The sequence below is a fragment of the Dermacentor albipictus genome, chromosome 1 (assembly GCF_038994185.2).
Source record: "Dermacentor albipictus isolate Rhodes 1998 colony chromosome 1, USDA_Dalb.pri_finalv2, whole genome shotgun sequence".
Classification (NCBI taxonomy): domain Eukaryota; kingdom Metazoa; phylum Arthropoda; class Arachnida; order Ixodida; family Ixodidae; genus Dermacentor; species Dermacentor albipictus.
In genome coordinates this window covers 270,561,587-270,576,710 of record NC_091821.1, presented here as the reverse complement: position 1 = coordinate 270,576,710, position 15,124 = coordinate 270,561,587, and the positions used below count along the sequence as shown (strand labels likewise).

At 43.6% G+C, this 15,124-nt stretch overlaps 1 protein-coding gene across 5 annotated transcripts in view; it reads left to right on the top strand.

The window, feature by feature from the left end:
- The window catches only part of HPS1 (Hermansky-Pudlak syndrome 1 protein), a 54,060-nt gene that overhangs the window by 1,640 nt on the left and 37,296 nt on the right, over positions 1 to 15,124 (top strand). For all 5 annotated transcript variants that reach the window (XM_065449642.1, XM_065449616.1, XM_065449635.1 and 2 more), the window contains exons 3-6: positions 2,559 to 2,680; positions 2,769 to 2,874; positions 4,472 to 4,629; positions 6,465 to 6,552. In XM_065449642.1, the coding sequence (XP_065305714.1) occupies positions 2,559 to 2,680; positions 2,769 to 2,874; positions 4,472 to 4,629; positions 6,465 to 6,552 (474 nt within the window). The remainder of the gene's footprint in view (positions 1 to 2,558; positions 2,681 to 2,768; positions 2,875 to 4,471; positions 4,630 to 6,464; positions 6,553 to 15,124) is intronic.

The following is a 15,124-nucleotide window of genomic DNA, read 5'->3' as shown; positions in this document are numbered from 1 at the left end:
GCTTCTATTCTTCTATTGTGCGAGTTTATTATTTAGCAGCGCTTGTAGGGGTTGCCTATCACAAGCTGACCTGTCTTTTTGGTAAGGGATTAAAATGCTTGTTTTACTGTCCTGATTATGTGTTAGCATCAATGCTGTTCCCACTTCTGGCTAAGATGATAGCAGCGCTGTCACAGTTTGCTGTTCTCTCTTGCCTCAACTTGGTAGGCACCAAGCTGAACATTTTTCCAGCTGAGTATTCTTCTCTCACTTATGTGTATTACTTACAACCCAGTTTCTCGCTAATGTGCCTCTCTGCGACACACTATTTGTTTAACCAAAATGTTAATTGCCAAAGACACTGCAGTAAATATACCAAACATTGTATATTCAGGAACATAGTATTTGTATCAACAGATGTCGGAAATTGTGTTAAAAACAACTGATCAATTCTGAAACTAAAATTTATTAACCTTAAAATAATTACCTTTTAGCTTGTATTACCCTTGCGAATTGGAGCCAATGAATGCTCCTGGCATGTCTGCTTAGTGGGAATCGCAAGCACCACCATAATTGAAATATTTGTCCTCAAAATATTTGTCCTAAATGCAGTGGTGTTCCATATAATTTTGTCTATATTGTGTAAGAGAAATTCTAGGAAAATAATGTGGAATAACGAGGCATTTAATGCAAGTTTCTGCTTCAATGCAAGTTTCAGGGCAGATATGTTGAAGCTTGTGTTAGTCTCTGGATACCCAAGTGGGCATTCTTTGGGCACTGGCTGGCTTCAATTCCACAACTGCAACATGTCCTATAAGTTACCCAAAATCTTAATTTATACATTATTATACGTTATATATGAGCACATTTTTGTATGCTTGTGTGATGTCTTAATTGAAAGCAATATACACTGTAGATAAACACATGCATGCTGCAAGGCCATTCAAATCAAACTCGTGCATTTCAAATTGTTGCCTGTGTTGAACAGTGAAAACACCCCCTTGAAAATCCCATACAAAATACAATGGTTGTGGTCTTGTATTTATCTCTATTTGCTGCTGGCATTGATTGTCTGATGGCATATTACGCGCACATGAATTGCACTTTCCTTAAACGATTCCATTATGCTGTGTTAAGGCTGCCACCAGTTGGTACGGAGTTTCAGCGACCTTCAATAGCGTTTACTTGGAGCTTGAACCAGGTTGACCATCGGAGAGGGTCCGACAGGGAAAATGAGATGATGTAAAGATAAATATCAGAAGTTTAATACATAGTTAAGAGTGAGCGGTGCGCTCCAAGACAAAAAGTACAGAAACGTTCAGCGTGCATGCTGCTGCGCGCAAGGGCAGAGAAGATCTGTCCCTGGTGTCTCGCTGGCCTTCTTGTACCTTACGCCATCCAGGCAACCTCATTTTTCTTTTTGCTCCGAGGGCCTTGTCAGCACACTGGTCAACCCACACAGGGGAATACAGAGAGAAACCTCACCCTGGCATAGAGGTGGCGAGCGTAGGTCATGTCGGGTCAGCTCACAGAGGAATTCGAAGAGAAACCATTCCCTGGCGTAGATATGGTGAACGGAGGACAGAGGAGAGTAGGATTTGCACTGGTGCATAATCCCATCGCACACACCCGACGGACTAGTCTTTTGATGTTGACGAGCACGCTTGACGTCATGTTGACGATTAGGCACGTTGTGTCTCAGGTGTCTGGCATCCGTTCCATTCATTGCCGCACAAAGTGAACCATAACAGCTGGCATTTCTCAGAGTGACTGCGGGCGCCATTTTGTAGCGATGCCTTTTTGGGTGCTAATGTCTTTTCATGTTTGTGAGTGGTCAGAGTGATGCTGCTCTGATCACTCATGAATGCAAAAAGGCGCTAGCATCCGAAAAGACATCAATACAAAATCATGGCCCTCATTTGCTTCTCATTGCAAGAGGCTTGATTCAGAAGCCCTTACCACTCCACAGCCAGTCTAGCAGGCCTTAAGAGGATATTCAGTTATGGCATGTAGGATGACCAGCTGCAGCATCTTTGCTTACAAAATGGCATATTTTTCCCAGTTTGTTTCTGTTTGAATGACCCCTTTGTTGAGCTATGACCCACCAATGCATGCAATGGAAGCACTGCATGATTAGTCGAGTTGGGAGTTTTCAACACTATATATTGCTGGTGTATGTGGTGCAAGCAGTGCGTGTTGTGTGCATAAAAGGCCCTTCTAAATGAATCTCTGAGTGAACTATGATAGTGTTGGTGTGACTTGTGCTGCCACAGTACCTGGTGTATCTACAATTTCTGTACGTACAATCCTGTAATCTACAATATTCAAAAATGTGCTATTGGGCTAGTTGGTCTGACATAGTGCTACTTTCTAGTGCAAGAATGCAACAACCACAAAAACAAGGCAAAACAGAGTGCTGGCTGTCAACGCATGCTTATTTTTCAATAAACGATAAACGTGAGTTTATAGTCGGTGCGCTGTCTTGTCTATGTGGTTGTGCTGTTCTTGCGCTGAAAATAACACAACAATAGTAACTTTGATATATACTTAATTTTATGTGCTACTGGTTGGTTTCGCAGTATTATGACTGGACTATCTTGGGTATCAACTCGGAGAAAGAAGACTCTGAAGCAGTGTGTCGCAAGCGGCTCAAAGTCTTTCTTGCTCTTGTGCAGAGGCTATATGGCCCAGCTGTGCAGGAGTGAGTATGGCTCTATCTGTTTTCCTAAAGGAAGGACTTCTGTGAGTTTAGAAAAAGAAAAAAAGAAAAATCTGGGCTTTTCTTTCAGGCTAAAATTGCAGAGCGCAAGTGGAAACAAAAGGTCACAACTTCTGGGCAGTGTGATAGAGACCTACTGTGCACTGAAGAAGCAGAACCAAGTCTTCTTGTTTGAGGTATAATTATTGTCCTTTTTATTGCATAGATTTATGCAATGCAGTTAAATGAGTTGAGTGTAATTCTGTAACTAATAGGCGGTGTCATGAATTTGAGAAGGTGATGATCGCTGGTGTGAGGATTTCTGGTGTGCACAGCAAGACCAACACTACCTCTAAATTTAAACCTTTGAAGATTTTTAAGGACTAGTTGAGTGCTAGAAAGTGGAAACAAAAAACAAAAAAGCGGTGCTGCCCATAATCTCACCGTAGTAGCAGTTGGAGAATGAGAGCACTATCATGTGGCTTCGTTTTGGTGACCAAACTACTCTGAGGTATTGGCAACACATTACTTATTTGAATAAAGGAATAAAGGGAAAATGAGACATCCACCTGTTCGTAGCAAATGTTCGTAACAAAACCCACCACAACATGTGTTTTATTTATTAGATGGTCAAAGTGACATTTGTTGCAGGAGGTCTTGTAGTGCCTCTGTAGTAATAAGTATTTCTGCTTTCGTAATGTGTCTGGCTGTCTTGTGCTTTAGTGAATAGCCCTTAGGCAATCCATCTGCTGCAATAACCTGTGCTTTAACAGTATAATTCAGAAATATCACCAAAAGAGTTTCTCACAAGACTTAACAGCATTTGTTTTGTCTAAGGCACATCAATAAAGTAATTGAGAAGTTACTATTGAAAAGTTAAGTTACATGGAAAGTGGGCACGCATCTGATTCGGGGACGTGTTAGAATTGGGGGAAAATACTGCCAAATGAATCAGTGGTGTTTTTTAGTGTTTTTTTCTGCTTGTTTAATTCGACCCTGATAATTAGATCAATTTCGTTGGTCCTGTCAGGGTCAAATAAGCTGAAGTCTTATGTATCGAGGCTAGACTCGGGGAGCTCTGCACATGCTAGGGAGATAGGGAAATACTTTGGGTATAACATGCATAACCTTTCCTTTTAATATGGAGGGCTTCAGTGACCTCACGGCCCAGTTGATGACTGTGACGGGATAAACTAGTCTTGTCACAAAAAACGGGGGTGCTCCCGCACATTTGGTGAGATGCGAAGGGTTCGAAGCAGAGAGTGAACGCTTGTGTGCTTGCAATCTGATGTTCACACATTATTTATGTTGGCCTATGCATGTTTTACGCATGTTAATGGCAATTGATAGACAATGTCATTTTTTCATGTAGAAAATTTTGATATACATGTCCTGTTCATACCTTCTTCAGTCTTTGTAGCAGTAGCACTGTTGCCATGCAATGAATGTGTGTCTGACCCTTTCTTGTCCTATTAGTTGCACTGTTTCATGTCAAGTTAACTACAGTATCTGCTTCAGTGCATGTGGTATAGTTGTCCCCCTCTGCTTTTACATGTTTTTCACCTGATTTAGGCTTGCTGTCTTGTGAAATGCTCAGTGTAACTCAGTTGACTGAGTCAGTACTACATTCTGTTTTCCATCTATTTTTTTTTCTTGTTGCTGGCCTGTGTCTGTGCTGCACCCTTTGTGATCTGCTAGAAGCAGATCCTTATTAGGCTAAATTTGTAGTTAATTCAAGTCACTTTTATTATGAATGTACTCCTAACTTCAGAACTTCTCTCTCACCTTTTTTAGGCTCTTGAGCAAGTAGCAGTCAACAGTGACATTACATCATCATGCATGAAGTTATTGCAAGAAATGTTGGAAATATTCCAGCGCTGTTCTCATAAAGGAGAAATGCCATGTCACAGCTTCCTGCTTTTCAACTACAAACTTGTGTCATCGTTCTCAAGGTAGTTTTTGTGTTGCTTTTTGCTGCCCTTCTATTTGAGAAAATTCATTGTGGTTTGGTATACGTATGTGTATCAGGGTCTCTACCAACCGGGAAAACCGGGAATTCTCAGGGATTTTGAGTATTCTGGAAAAACTCGGGGAAAACTCGGGGAATTTGTGTCTCTGCTGGGAAAATTAGCTGTAATTTTATTGTAAGTGTCGAAAGTCTTGGTAATGCTGGCTCGAGTAACAGACAGGAATCTTAACGAATCGTCTTTGACGCCCTGTCGTCGGTTGGAGGAGTTGCCAGTGTGCAGTCAATGACTGACTTTCCAGAATCCCGATAATTTGGACGGCTTCGCGGCACCACCACATACCCCATAGAGTCAATATATCAGATGTCTGAAATTTCGGATGCAAGAACTCTTCGCTGTTTAATTTTCCGGATGTTTTGCCGTGACAGCAGGTCCAAAACGGCATTAACAAAAGCCACCACCGCTGCCATTTTGATTACCTCGCCGCCTCGAACCGGCGCTCTCGTGCACAGATCCGCTGGCAGTCGTAGCTACCACTGCGGCAACAATAGGCCTAGCTGCTTCGACGTTCGCTATGAAGCTTCTTGCTGTTCGATTCTGTGTTTCTTCATTTTTCCGCTATCGGCAATAATTTTGGCTTCGAAGCTCAGAAAGCACGGCGCATTGCATAATGCTTATTTCTGAAAGTTAGTTTTGCCTCAATACAGTTGTGTGACGCGGTGAAGCATTAGCAAAGTATTGCGTTGAAGTTTAACAAGCGTAGGAAGGGGCGGGACACAATATGTAGTCCTTAATTTTACATGCCTGCACCCGCCCTGTCCTGTCGCAGCAAGAGCACCGATGTGCCTAATATGTATACTGGCAGGCATTTAGATCTTTTTCAGACGTGCCCTTGTCTATTGGAGCCCTTAAGGGCAGTAAAAGACGCGTTTATTTTTTCGGACTGCCTGATTTTTCGCAAGTTTTCGAGGGCCCTAGGGGTCCAAAAAATTGGACGTTGACTGTAAACTGACCAAAAGTATGCTTCAAATGGTCTGTGGGGTGAACGCGCTGCGAAAGGAGGACGAGAACAGAAAGGACCGGCGCATTGAGGAATGAAGGGGGAATGAAGTATGCGACCGCTTCTTTAAAGGAGCCTGAGCTCAAAAAACAAAGTGTTGGGTGACGCCGAGATGCAGGTGTCCCTCACCCAAACCAAAGTAAACTGTTTAAAGCAGTGAAACAACACTGAGGCGTCGTGCGCGGGCTGAGAGTATGTCAGGACAGTTGAGCTTGACTTACGAGCCGTTGACAGAGAATCTCAATTGTGAAAAAGTTTGGGTTTGGTACCACTGAGCTTGCTATCAGTTGATAGAAATAGCTCATATTCGAAAATATTTGCTTCTGTATGCATCCCCTTTTTATTTCTATTTGAGAATGTCCGACTCAATTTGCAATTTTTTTCGAAGACATTTTGTTTGCTGTGAATTTTACTAACCCCTCCCTTCTTCTCTTTTTTTTTTCAATAACATAAACACTACTCCTTTGTATTCAAATTGAATTAAGTCGTGTTTAAAAAAAAATTTTTTTTTCATATGTTTACTAGAGAGTGACAGCGTCGGGCGATATGGTTTCAGCCCGTCTTGACATGAAACACAGTTCTGCATCACTCAGGGAATTTTGCGAAGGCACTCGGGGAAAACCTGGAAAACTCAGGGAATTTGGAAATGTCAGCTTGGCAGACACCCTGGTGTTCTAAAGTGACTTATTGCCAATTGATTATGAATTATGAATTACCAATTACCTTCATTGATTTTTCCTTTTGCATGATCCTATTTTAGGCGAAACTCTACACGTCTTTCACATGGGGACATGCTGCTCCTTTTCCTGATTTTACAAAGCTTGCACAATGAAAACTATGGTACAGGGGTAAGTGGTCTGAGCAACTTTGATTAATGATAGTGGTTGCATGGCTTTTCCTTTTACATGCAGGCTGTTCTTTTAGTGGTTGCAAGTTGCTAGCATAAAAATAGAAACATCTTGTGTAATAATCTTTCTGATTTCATTTGTTTGACATGGTGTACTGTGCACCTGCTGCACAGAGAGTGTCCAAAAAGTGAAAAACTTTGAAACACAATGCAAAACGTAGAACGCAAAGTGCTTTCTTGCAATCAAATGATGCAGGTAATATCCACCTCGTAAAATTTTTTATGCCATACAAGATGTTGTGTCATTGCAGACTTACACATTGGCTCAAGAAAGATTGCAAAACCATTAAATGCACTGCACTGTGCAAATGCACATTATTTTGCTGCTGTGCCTGCAATGTCTTGTTTTTGCCGATGCTGTGGAGGCATGTGCACTTTTAAGCCAACTGATATGTCATGCCAAAAACATTCGCAAGCCATATACAAAAGAGCTGCAGCTATTGAGGTGTACCTGGGGAGCTGATGTGCTAAAATTCTATGTGATACACCTAAGTGTCATCTTAATGTCATCATAGCGCTGTAAGCTGACATTCACAGCACAGCCATATTATGCGCTTCTTAGAACTTACACTAGCTAAATGGTTCAATGTGTATGGTTGAATCATTGAACTGGTAAATATGCAAATTAAAATTCAAAACTAAGTATTTGTGGGCCTCTAGCTTTTTATACTTTGTAATTCAGATGCAGAACAAGAACTTCGGCTTCATTCTTGTGTTGTTTTGTAGATTCTTAATTTCTTTATGTCATTAAAAGAAACAGAGCAGTCAGTCACAATTCTTGCCTCATGTGCACATTAATTAAGCCCATTATGTATAAACTTGGGGTTAGTTGCATTGTCATCATTGTTACTTTAATGGTCAGCTCCATCACCTGACTCTGGCAAGAGAGAAATGTGTAGGCGGTGTGTAGTGCTAATTTGTAAAGCTGAACCAACAAAAAGAAAAAGGCTTTTGTATGTGGACATGCTAGTTAGTGTCAGCCAAACTCTGTGGCAAGCAATACTTTGCAGAAAACTTTTATAACCAGAACTATTTACATGCCACACAACCTCACATCAGTATACTGTTACAAGCAAAAGTGTGTAGATCGTGGCAACAGTGAAAATATAAATTTGTTCTTAGTGTGGCTGTGCAGCCTGGTATTAGAAGATGCACTGCATTGGTCAAACACGTATACATGCATAATTTGATTGATTTCAGGCTGTATTTCTAGACTGCAAAATTAAGTTGTACAGCGAAGCTGTTATGGGCTCATTCCAATAGCTGTTTCGGGATTAAGTATGCGTACGGGAAGCGCATACTTTTCCAAAAAAGTAGCAGTCACCAGCAATTGAAGTAGACAAACCGAGGACCGTGTTGCTATCCAGTCACGCCACTGTGTTGTCAGAAGCCAACCTGCACTTGGAATCGATGCCCGGCAGTGAATCTCAAGACCCGGCGCCATCAACTAGTCGTGGCATAGCGGTGCGGCTCCGATGTGGGAGAAGTTCCGTTTTCAAGGCGGCGGGTGATCATGTGGTGCCAGCTCATCAGGACGACGGCGAACGTTTGCCTAACCGCAATTGCATCATCCAGCAGCACCTGCACGCGGAATCTATGCCCGGCAATGAATCTGAAGACCTGGCACTGCCAACTAGCCGTGACATCGTAGTGCAGTTCCGACGTGGGAAAAGTTGCGTTTTTGCGATGGCAAGTGGCGATGCAGCACCAGCTATTCAGAACGACGGCAAACTTTTGCCTAAGTGGCAATGCACCATTCAGGTGCACCTGGAACCTCATTTTGTGTTCTTGGAAGCAGCTGAGAAGCAAGCATGCAGCGTCCGCGATACTCTTCACGTGGTTGCGGACAGCGAAGCGCAAGTTGGGGTTTGCACAGTGGACACAGGAATAATCGGCCCCAAAAGAGGATTGGTTCACATTAATACAAGCCGGTGCAATGAATTTATTTATTTATTTATTTATTTATTAGTACCTCAAAGGCCCCATTGAAGGGGTATTACATGAGGGGGTGGAATTTCAGCAGAACATTTCTTCTATGGATGATCTGAATGACGATGAGTCGATCTGATCAACGATGGCGTTTGGCAGGTCATTCCAGTCCCTTGCTGTATGGACGAAAAATGATGACAGATGCGCAGAAGTGCAAGCAGGGGGCGGGTAGACGGCCTTCCCGTGGTTTGTGCGACTGGAAATGCGATGGGCGGGGCTGATAATGGAGTTCAGAGATGGATGATAAAAGAATTTATGAAACAGACACAATCTGGAAATTTTCCGGCGGTTAGCTAAAGTTGTGAGATGAGCATTACGTTTTAGTTCAGTTACACTTACATGGTAGGAATAGGCGGAGAAAATGAAACGAGCTGAGCGATTTTGTACAGATTCAAGAGTAATGGAAAGGTTATTTTGATGAGGGTCCCAGATCGCGCATGCATACTCTAATTTGGGGCGGATTAGTGTTAAGTAAGCAAGGGATTTCACTGATGGGGGTGCTAGTCGCAGGGTTCGTCGAAAGTAACCAAGGACGCGATTTGCCTCGTTAGTAATCTGTGAAATATGAAAAGACCAATTTAGATCAGATGTCAAATGGATGCCTAAATACTTATAAGTTGATACTGAAGCGATTTCTGCATTCCCAATTAGGTATTTTGAAGATGGTTGTGAGTGACGTCGGTGGAATGATAGCAGAGATGTTTTTTTCACATTTAAGGACATTAGCCATGAATTACACCAGGTTAGTACGTGCTGAATGTCAGACTGAAGAAACAAAATGTCATCGGTGTTAGTAATAGGCCGGTAGATAACGCAGTCATCAGCGAATATGCGGATGTTAGAACATATGTTAGCAGGCAAATCATTAATATATATGAGAAAGAGAAGGGGGCCCAAGACGGTGCCCTGAGGTACCCCAGATATAACAGAGGAATAAGAAGATGAACATTTATTAGCAAAGACAAACTGCTGCCGATTAGTGAGAAAGCTGCATATCCAATTAAAAACATGTTCGTTAAGATTGAGACGAGAAAGTTTTAGGAATAGTCGTTTGTGAGGAACTTTGTCAAAAGCTTTTTCAAAATCGAGGAAGAGGGCGTCAATAGGAATGTTAAGGTCAATGCTAGAGCTAAGGTCGTTAATAAAGAGGGCTAACTGTGTTTCGCAAGACAAACCTTTTAAAAATCCATGCTGGTTAGGGTGGAAGAAGTTAACGGATACTAGAAATTTTATAATTTGAGAGAAAATTATATGTTCCATTAGTTTAGAAGTGATACATGTGATAGATATCGGTCGATAATTATGGCGAGAAGATGAAGGCCCTTTTTTGGGGACTGGGATGACCTTGCCTATTTTCCAGTCATGAGGTATAATGGCTGATGAAAGCGATTGCTGAAATATATGAGACAGTATGGTGCTAGTTGCATGTTTTGTATTTTTCAACACTTTAGTATTAATATTGTCGACACCAGCCGAGGCGGTTAATTTCAAAGAGTCGATCATTTTGACAATGCCATCAGGTTCGAAATTGAAGCCCGGCATAGGTGGAAAGTTAAAGGAAGGGAAATCAGGTAATTCGTTATCGGGTTCGTGGGTGAAAACTGAGCTGAATGATAAATTCAAAACTTCCGCAACGTCATGATCTTCAATTGGATTATTATCATCGTCACACAGTGTTATGTTTCTGATGGGGTTAGGATTGATGCATTTCCAGAATTGACGTGGGTTTGTACGAATCATGTCGGGTAGAGTAGAAGAAAAAAATGAGTGTCTAGTCTTGTATACATGTAGGTTATAGGATTTTTCTGCTTCGTAATAATTTTGCCACGTGGTGGGGTTATTGGTTTTTTTGGCGCTTCGGAAAAGTCTTTTCTTTTTGTTATTCATGCGTTTTAGCACGGAATTGAACCAAGGTGATTCATGGCGCTCAGTTACGGTGATGGTAGGTATGAATTTTTTAATTAGAGCGTGCATTTTGTTTTTGAACAGTAGCCAATTAGTTTCAGGAGTGCGATCATGAAAATCGGTTAGAAACCAGGTTCGGAATGCATCAAGTTCACTGTTGATGCTTTCATAATCTCCTCTGTCATAAAGTGTGATAGTTTTAGTTATTTTTTTGGGGTGCGGCAAGTGGTTGAAAAACGTAGCGTGTATTACTGAGTGGTCACTGATTCCCGGCAGATTTAAGAGTGATATCAAGTTTTCTGCATGTGATGTTAGTATTAGATCTAATATGTTCGATGATTGAGCATTTTGCCTTGTTGGGCTGGTGACCAGTTGGGTCAGACCAAAAGTGTGGCACGTATTCAAGAAATCGCGCGCACAAGAATTAGTCGTGTCAGTTGGGTTCTGCCAATTAATTTCGGGAAAGTTGAAGTCACCTAGGACAAAGAGACAAGCGTGTGGAAGTTCCGAAGTTATCATATGAAGGGCGTTGTGGAAAGAAGGTATAAACGAAGCATCACTGTCTGGGGCACGATAGCAAGCGCAGATTACTGTCGGAGGAAATGAGGCTTTAGAACAGATGAATAATATTTCGATGGGAGAGTCAATCGGCATAACATGAAATTTCAGGCTGTAGTGTGTTGCTATTAGAACGCCACCGCCTCGTTTACCGATGCGGTCGCAGCGGAAGACGTCACAGTTGTGGAATGCGGTCTGTACTTCGTTATCCGTTATGTTCTCGTTTAGCCATGTTTCTGTTAGTACGACTACATTGCTTTCTGTGGTGTTGATTAGGCTAGATAGAGCATCGCGTTTAGGCAGGAGGCTTCTAATGTTAGTGTAAAGGACTGATAGCGAGTTCGGAATGTTATTTTGGGCATGTTTGGCTGATAGCTATAGCGTTCGAGGTAACACTGATTGCGAAGTGTGATCGAACGTGTACGTTGTGGTGCCGATAACCATCCTGTCATGTCGAAGGGTGAACTTTTTTTTATGGCTTTTAGCGTAATCTATGAGGTTTTTACGGGCAATACGAGTGTTACGGGAGTAGTCTTCGGATACGCTATGAACTGTACCCTTAAACAGTTTTGCGTTAGAAAGAACCAGTTCCTTGGTTTTGAAGTGTGCGAACTTGACAATGATAGGCCTGTTCTTTTCAGTATTAAAATTACCAAGCCGGTGGGCCCGTTCAATGTCCATAGGCTGGATTGTGAGTTTTAGTTCAGATTTGCAAATGTCTATTACTAGATTCTCCGATTCGGCCCAGGTTTCGCGGTCAGCGTCTTTCACACCAAAAAATACAAGATTAGAACGACGGGCCCTGTCCTCGCTGTCGTCTAGCCTATGTACAAGGTCTGACAGGTTGCTTGCGTTTTCTTGGGAGAGGCACTGGACGTTGTTAACTTGGGCTTTAATGGGCTCTAGCGTGGCGCATTCTTCTTCAACTTTTGTTAGTCTTGATTTTATCTCCTTAAATGCTTTCTCTTGTTGAGCCAGTCTTGCGTGAATCGATTTCATCTCATTTAGAAGGGTTGTTTGCCCATCTTTTAACTCGCCCAATGCCTCAAGCAATTCTTTGTGCGAGTCTGTATTGCCTGAGCGGGTGTTAGATCCAGGTCCAGGATTAAGTTCGATGTCCCCACATTGCAATAAAAGGCGGGAAATGGCATGTGCGCAGTCACTTGCAATGGCAATACAACAAAGTGGACTCGGCAGCACTATCAAACCAGCGTAACGTGTACGCTTCGCAAAAAGAGGGTAAGCATTGTTTACCTGCACGAAGTAAAGGCGAGTCATTTTAACGTGACTTCCTTTGGAAGTGCTGCCGAGTCCACTGAAGGGGGTGGTGATTCCAGGGGGCTTTATACGTGGTGATGGCGGTGTAGATTGGGATGCTGATAGTCCTGGGAGCACGATAGGCAAGCTGTATGGTGATTTCGGGTGTGGCGCTGCGGGGCAGGAACGTCGGTAGTTCGGTAGATCCTGTGCCGGTGCAGGGCGGTGTGGCTGGCACGGTGCTTCCGCGATGTAGGCAGGATACCAGGACTGAGAAGTTCCAGCATTCGTGACAGCAGCGCAGCAGGTGTGGGAACCGGGTGACCATGAACAGGCCAGGAAGAGCAGCTGCACAAAGTAAAGGCGAGTCATTTTAACGTGACTTCCTTTGGAAGTGCTGCCGAGTCCACTGAAGGGGGTGGTGATTCCGGGGGGCTTTATACGTGGTGATGGCGGTGTAGATTGGGATGCTGATAGTCCTGGGAGCACGATAGGCAAGCTGTATGGTGATTCCGGGTGTGGCGCTGCGGGGCAGGAACGTCGGTAGTTCGGTAGATCCTGTGCCGGTGCAGGGCGGTGTGGCTGGCACGGTGCTTCCGCGATGTAGGCAGGATACCAGGACTGAGAAGTTCCAGCATTCGTGACAGCAGCGCAGCAGGTGTGGGAACCGGGTGACCATGAACAGGCCAGGAAGAGCAGCTGCACGAAGTAAAGGCGAGTCATTTTAACGTGACTTCCTTTGGAAGTGCTGCCGAGTCCACTGAAGGGGGTGGTGATTCCGGGGGGCTTTATACGTGGTGATGGCGGTGTAGATTGGGATGCTGATAGTCCTGGGAGCACGATAGGCAAGCTGTATGGTGATTCCGGGTGTGGCGCTGCGGGGCAGGAACGTCGGTAGTTCGGTAGATCCTGTGCCGGTGCAGGGCGGTGTGGCTGGCACGGTGCTTCCGCGATGTAGGCAGGATACCAGGACTGAGAAGTTCCAGCATTCGTGACAGCAGCGCAGCAGGTGTGGGAACCGGGTGACCATGAACAGGCCAGGAAGAGCAGCTGCACAAAGTAAAGGCGAGTCATTTTAACGTGACTTCCTTTGGAAGTGCTGCCGAGTCCACTGAAGGGGGTGGTGATTCCGGGGGGCTTTATACGTGGTGATGGCGGTGTAGATTGGGATGCTGATAGTCCTGGGAGCACGATAGGCAAGCTGTATGGTGATTCCGGGTGTGGCGCTGCTGGGCAGGAACGTCGGTAGTTCGGTAGATCCTGTGCCGGTGCAGGGCGGTGTGGCTGGCACGGTGCTTCCGCGATGTAGGCAGGATACCAGGACTGAGAAGTTCCAGCATTCGTGACAGCAGCGCAGCAGGTGTGGGAACCGGGTGACCATGAACAGGCCAGGAAGAGCAGCTGCACGAAGTAAAGGCGAGTCATTTTAACGTGACTTCCTTTGGAAGTGCTGCCGAGTCCACTCCACAATTCACTAATAGGGCCTGCACTCTGCCCAAATTGTCTTCAAAACAGTTTGTCAGTGCAGCATGAGACAACATTGGGTCTGGCAGTAAAACTGGTGCGTTTGTGTGCGTGGCCCTATTGATTCACATTGGTCATCAAAAAGAAGGACTTAAGGAAGGGCTTTTGAGGGGGAATATAAAAGCTATGCAAGCTATCAGGACCATTTGAAAAGGGCCTGCTGCCCTGAATGACTTCTGCTACAATGAATGTCTCACTTCGTGGGCTGCATAAAAAAATCTATCAGCAACATAAAAAAAAGCTTGTGCAGACAAGCAACGTGCAAAAAAAATAAAGTATATAAAATAACAATTTAAAAAAAATTCATCAAAGGGACTATAATGCTTTTTCATTCCTTCGGATTCCCACACGTAGGCAGTCTTAAGTGTGTCTGCCGAAGTTTTATTATTATTATTATTATTATTATTATTATTATTATTATTATTATTATTATTATTTTCTGATGACCGGGACTTTGCAACAAAGCATTTGGTCCGTTTGAGAAAGTCTTCGTTACCTTGCTGTGACCTCTATTTTCATATGATTTTAAAATTTTCTTCTCATTCACTGCCATTCAAAACGTTTTCTTCTCGTTTCTCCAGGTTCAAACCTGGAGCAGAGGAAGCTACGCAAAACATTTTTGCAGATGCTGTACTTGCAGTAAAAGATGTCTACAGCAAGATGCAGCCATCTAGCCCAAATAACATCACAGTTTATGATGGCACCTGGTTTTTACATGAGGTCACAGTTCTCGCATTGGTGTAGGCTGCATTATTGAATTTTATACCGGGCTTGTGCTGGATTGCATTGTACTTTCTAACTTCTGTCTAGGGTGCTGTCAGCGACCAGCAGAAAGTGGCCCTAGCTTTGACACATAGATTAAGCAGCATCATTGCCAGAAAAATACAGACGTTGGCTCAGGACAAATGGAGGTAGAAGCTGCACTGGTGCTTTTCAGGCACTCTTTCAGCAGCTATAGCCTTCGCTACACGAATATCATATGCGATGGCGACAGCCGAACATACCTTGCATTCTGCAAAGATGAGGTAATGGCTTTATACCCCTGAATAATGAGGACTGCATAAATCATGTGCAGAAGGGAATGGGCACTGCTGTCCGCACATTGGTGACAAGAGCAAAGAAAGGGAAGCCATTGGGTGGGAAAGGCGGACTCGCACAGGACCTACTAAAAAAACTGACCAGCTACTACGGTTTAACCTTGCGCAGAAACACATACGTCAGTGACATGCAAAGGGCCGTGATGGCCACATTTTATCACGTGGCTTCTGCAGATGACAAGC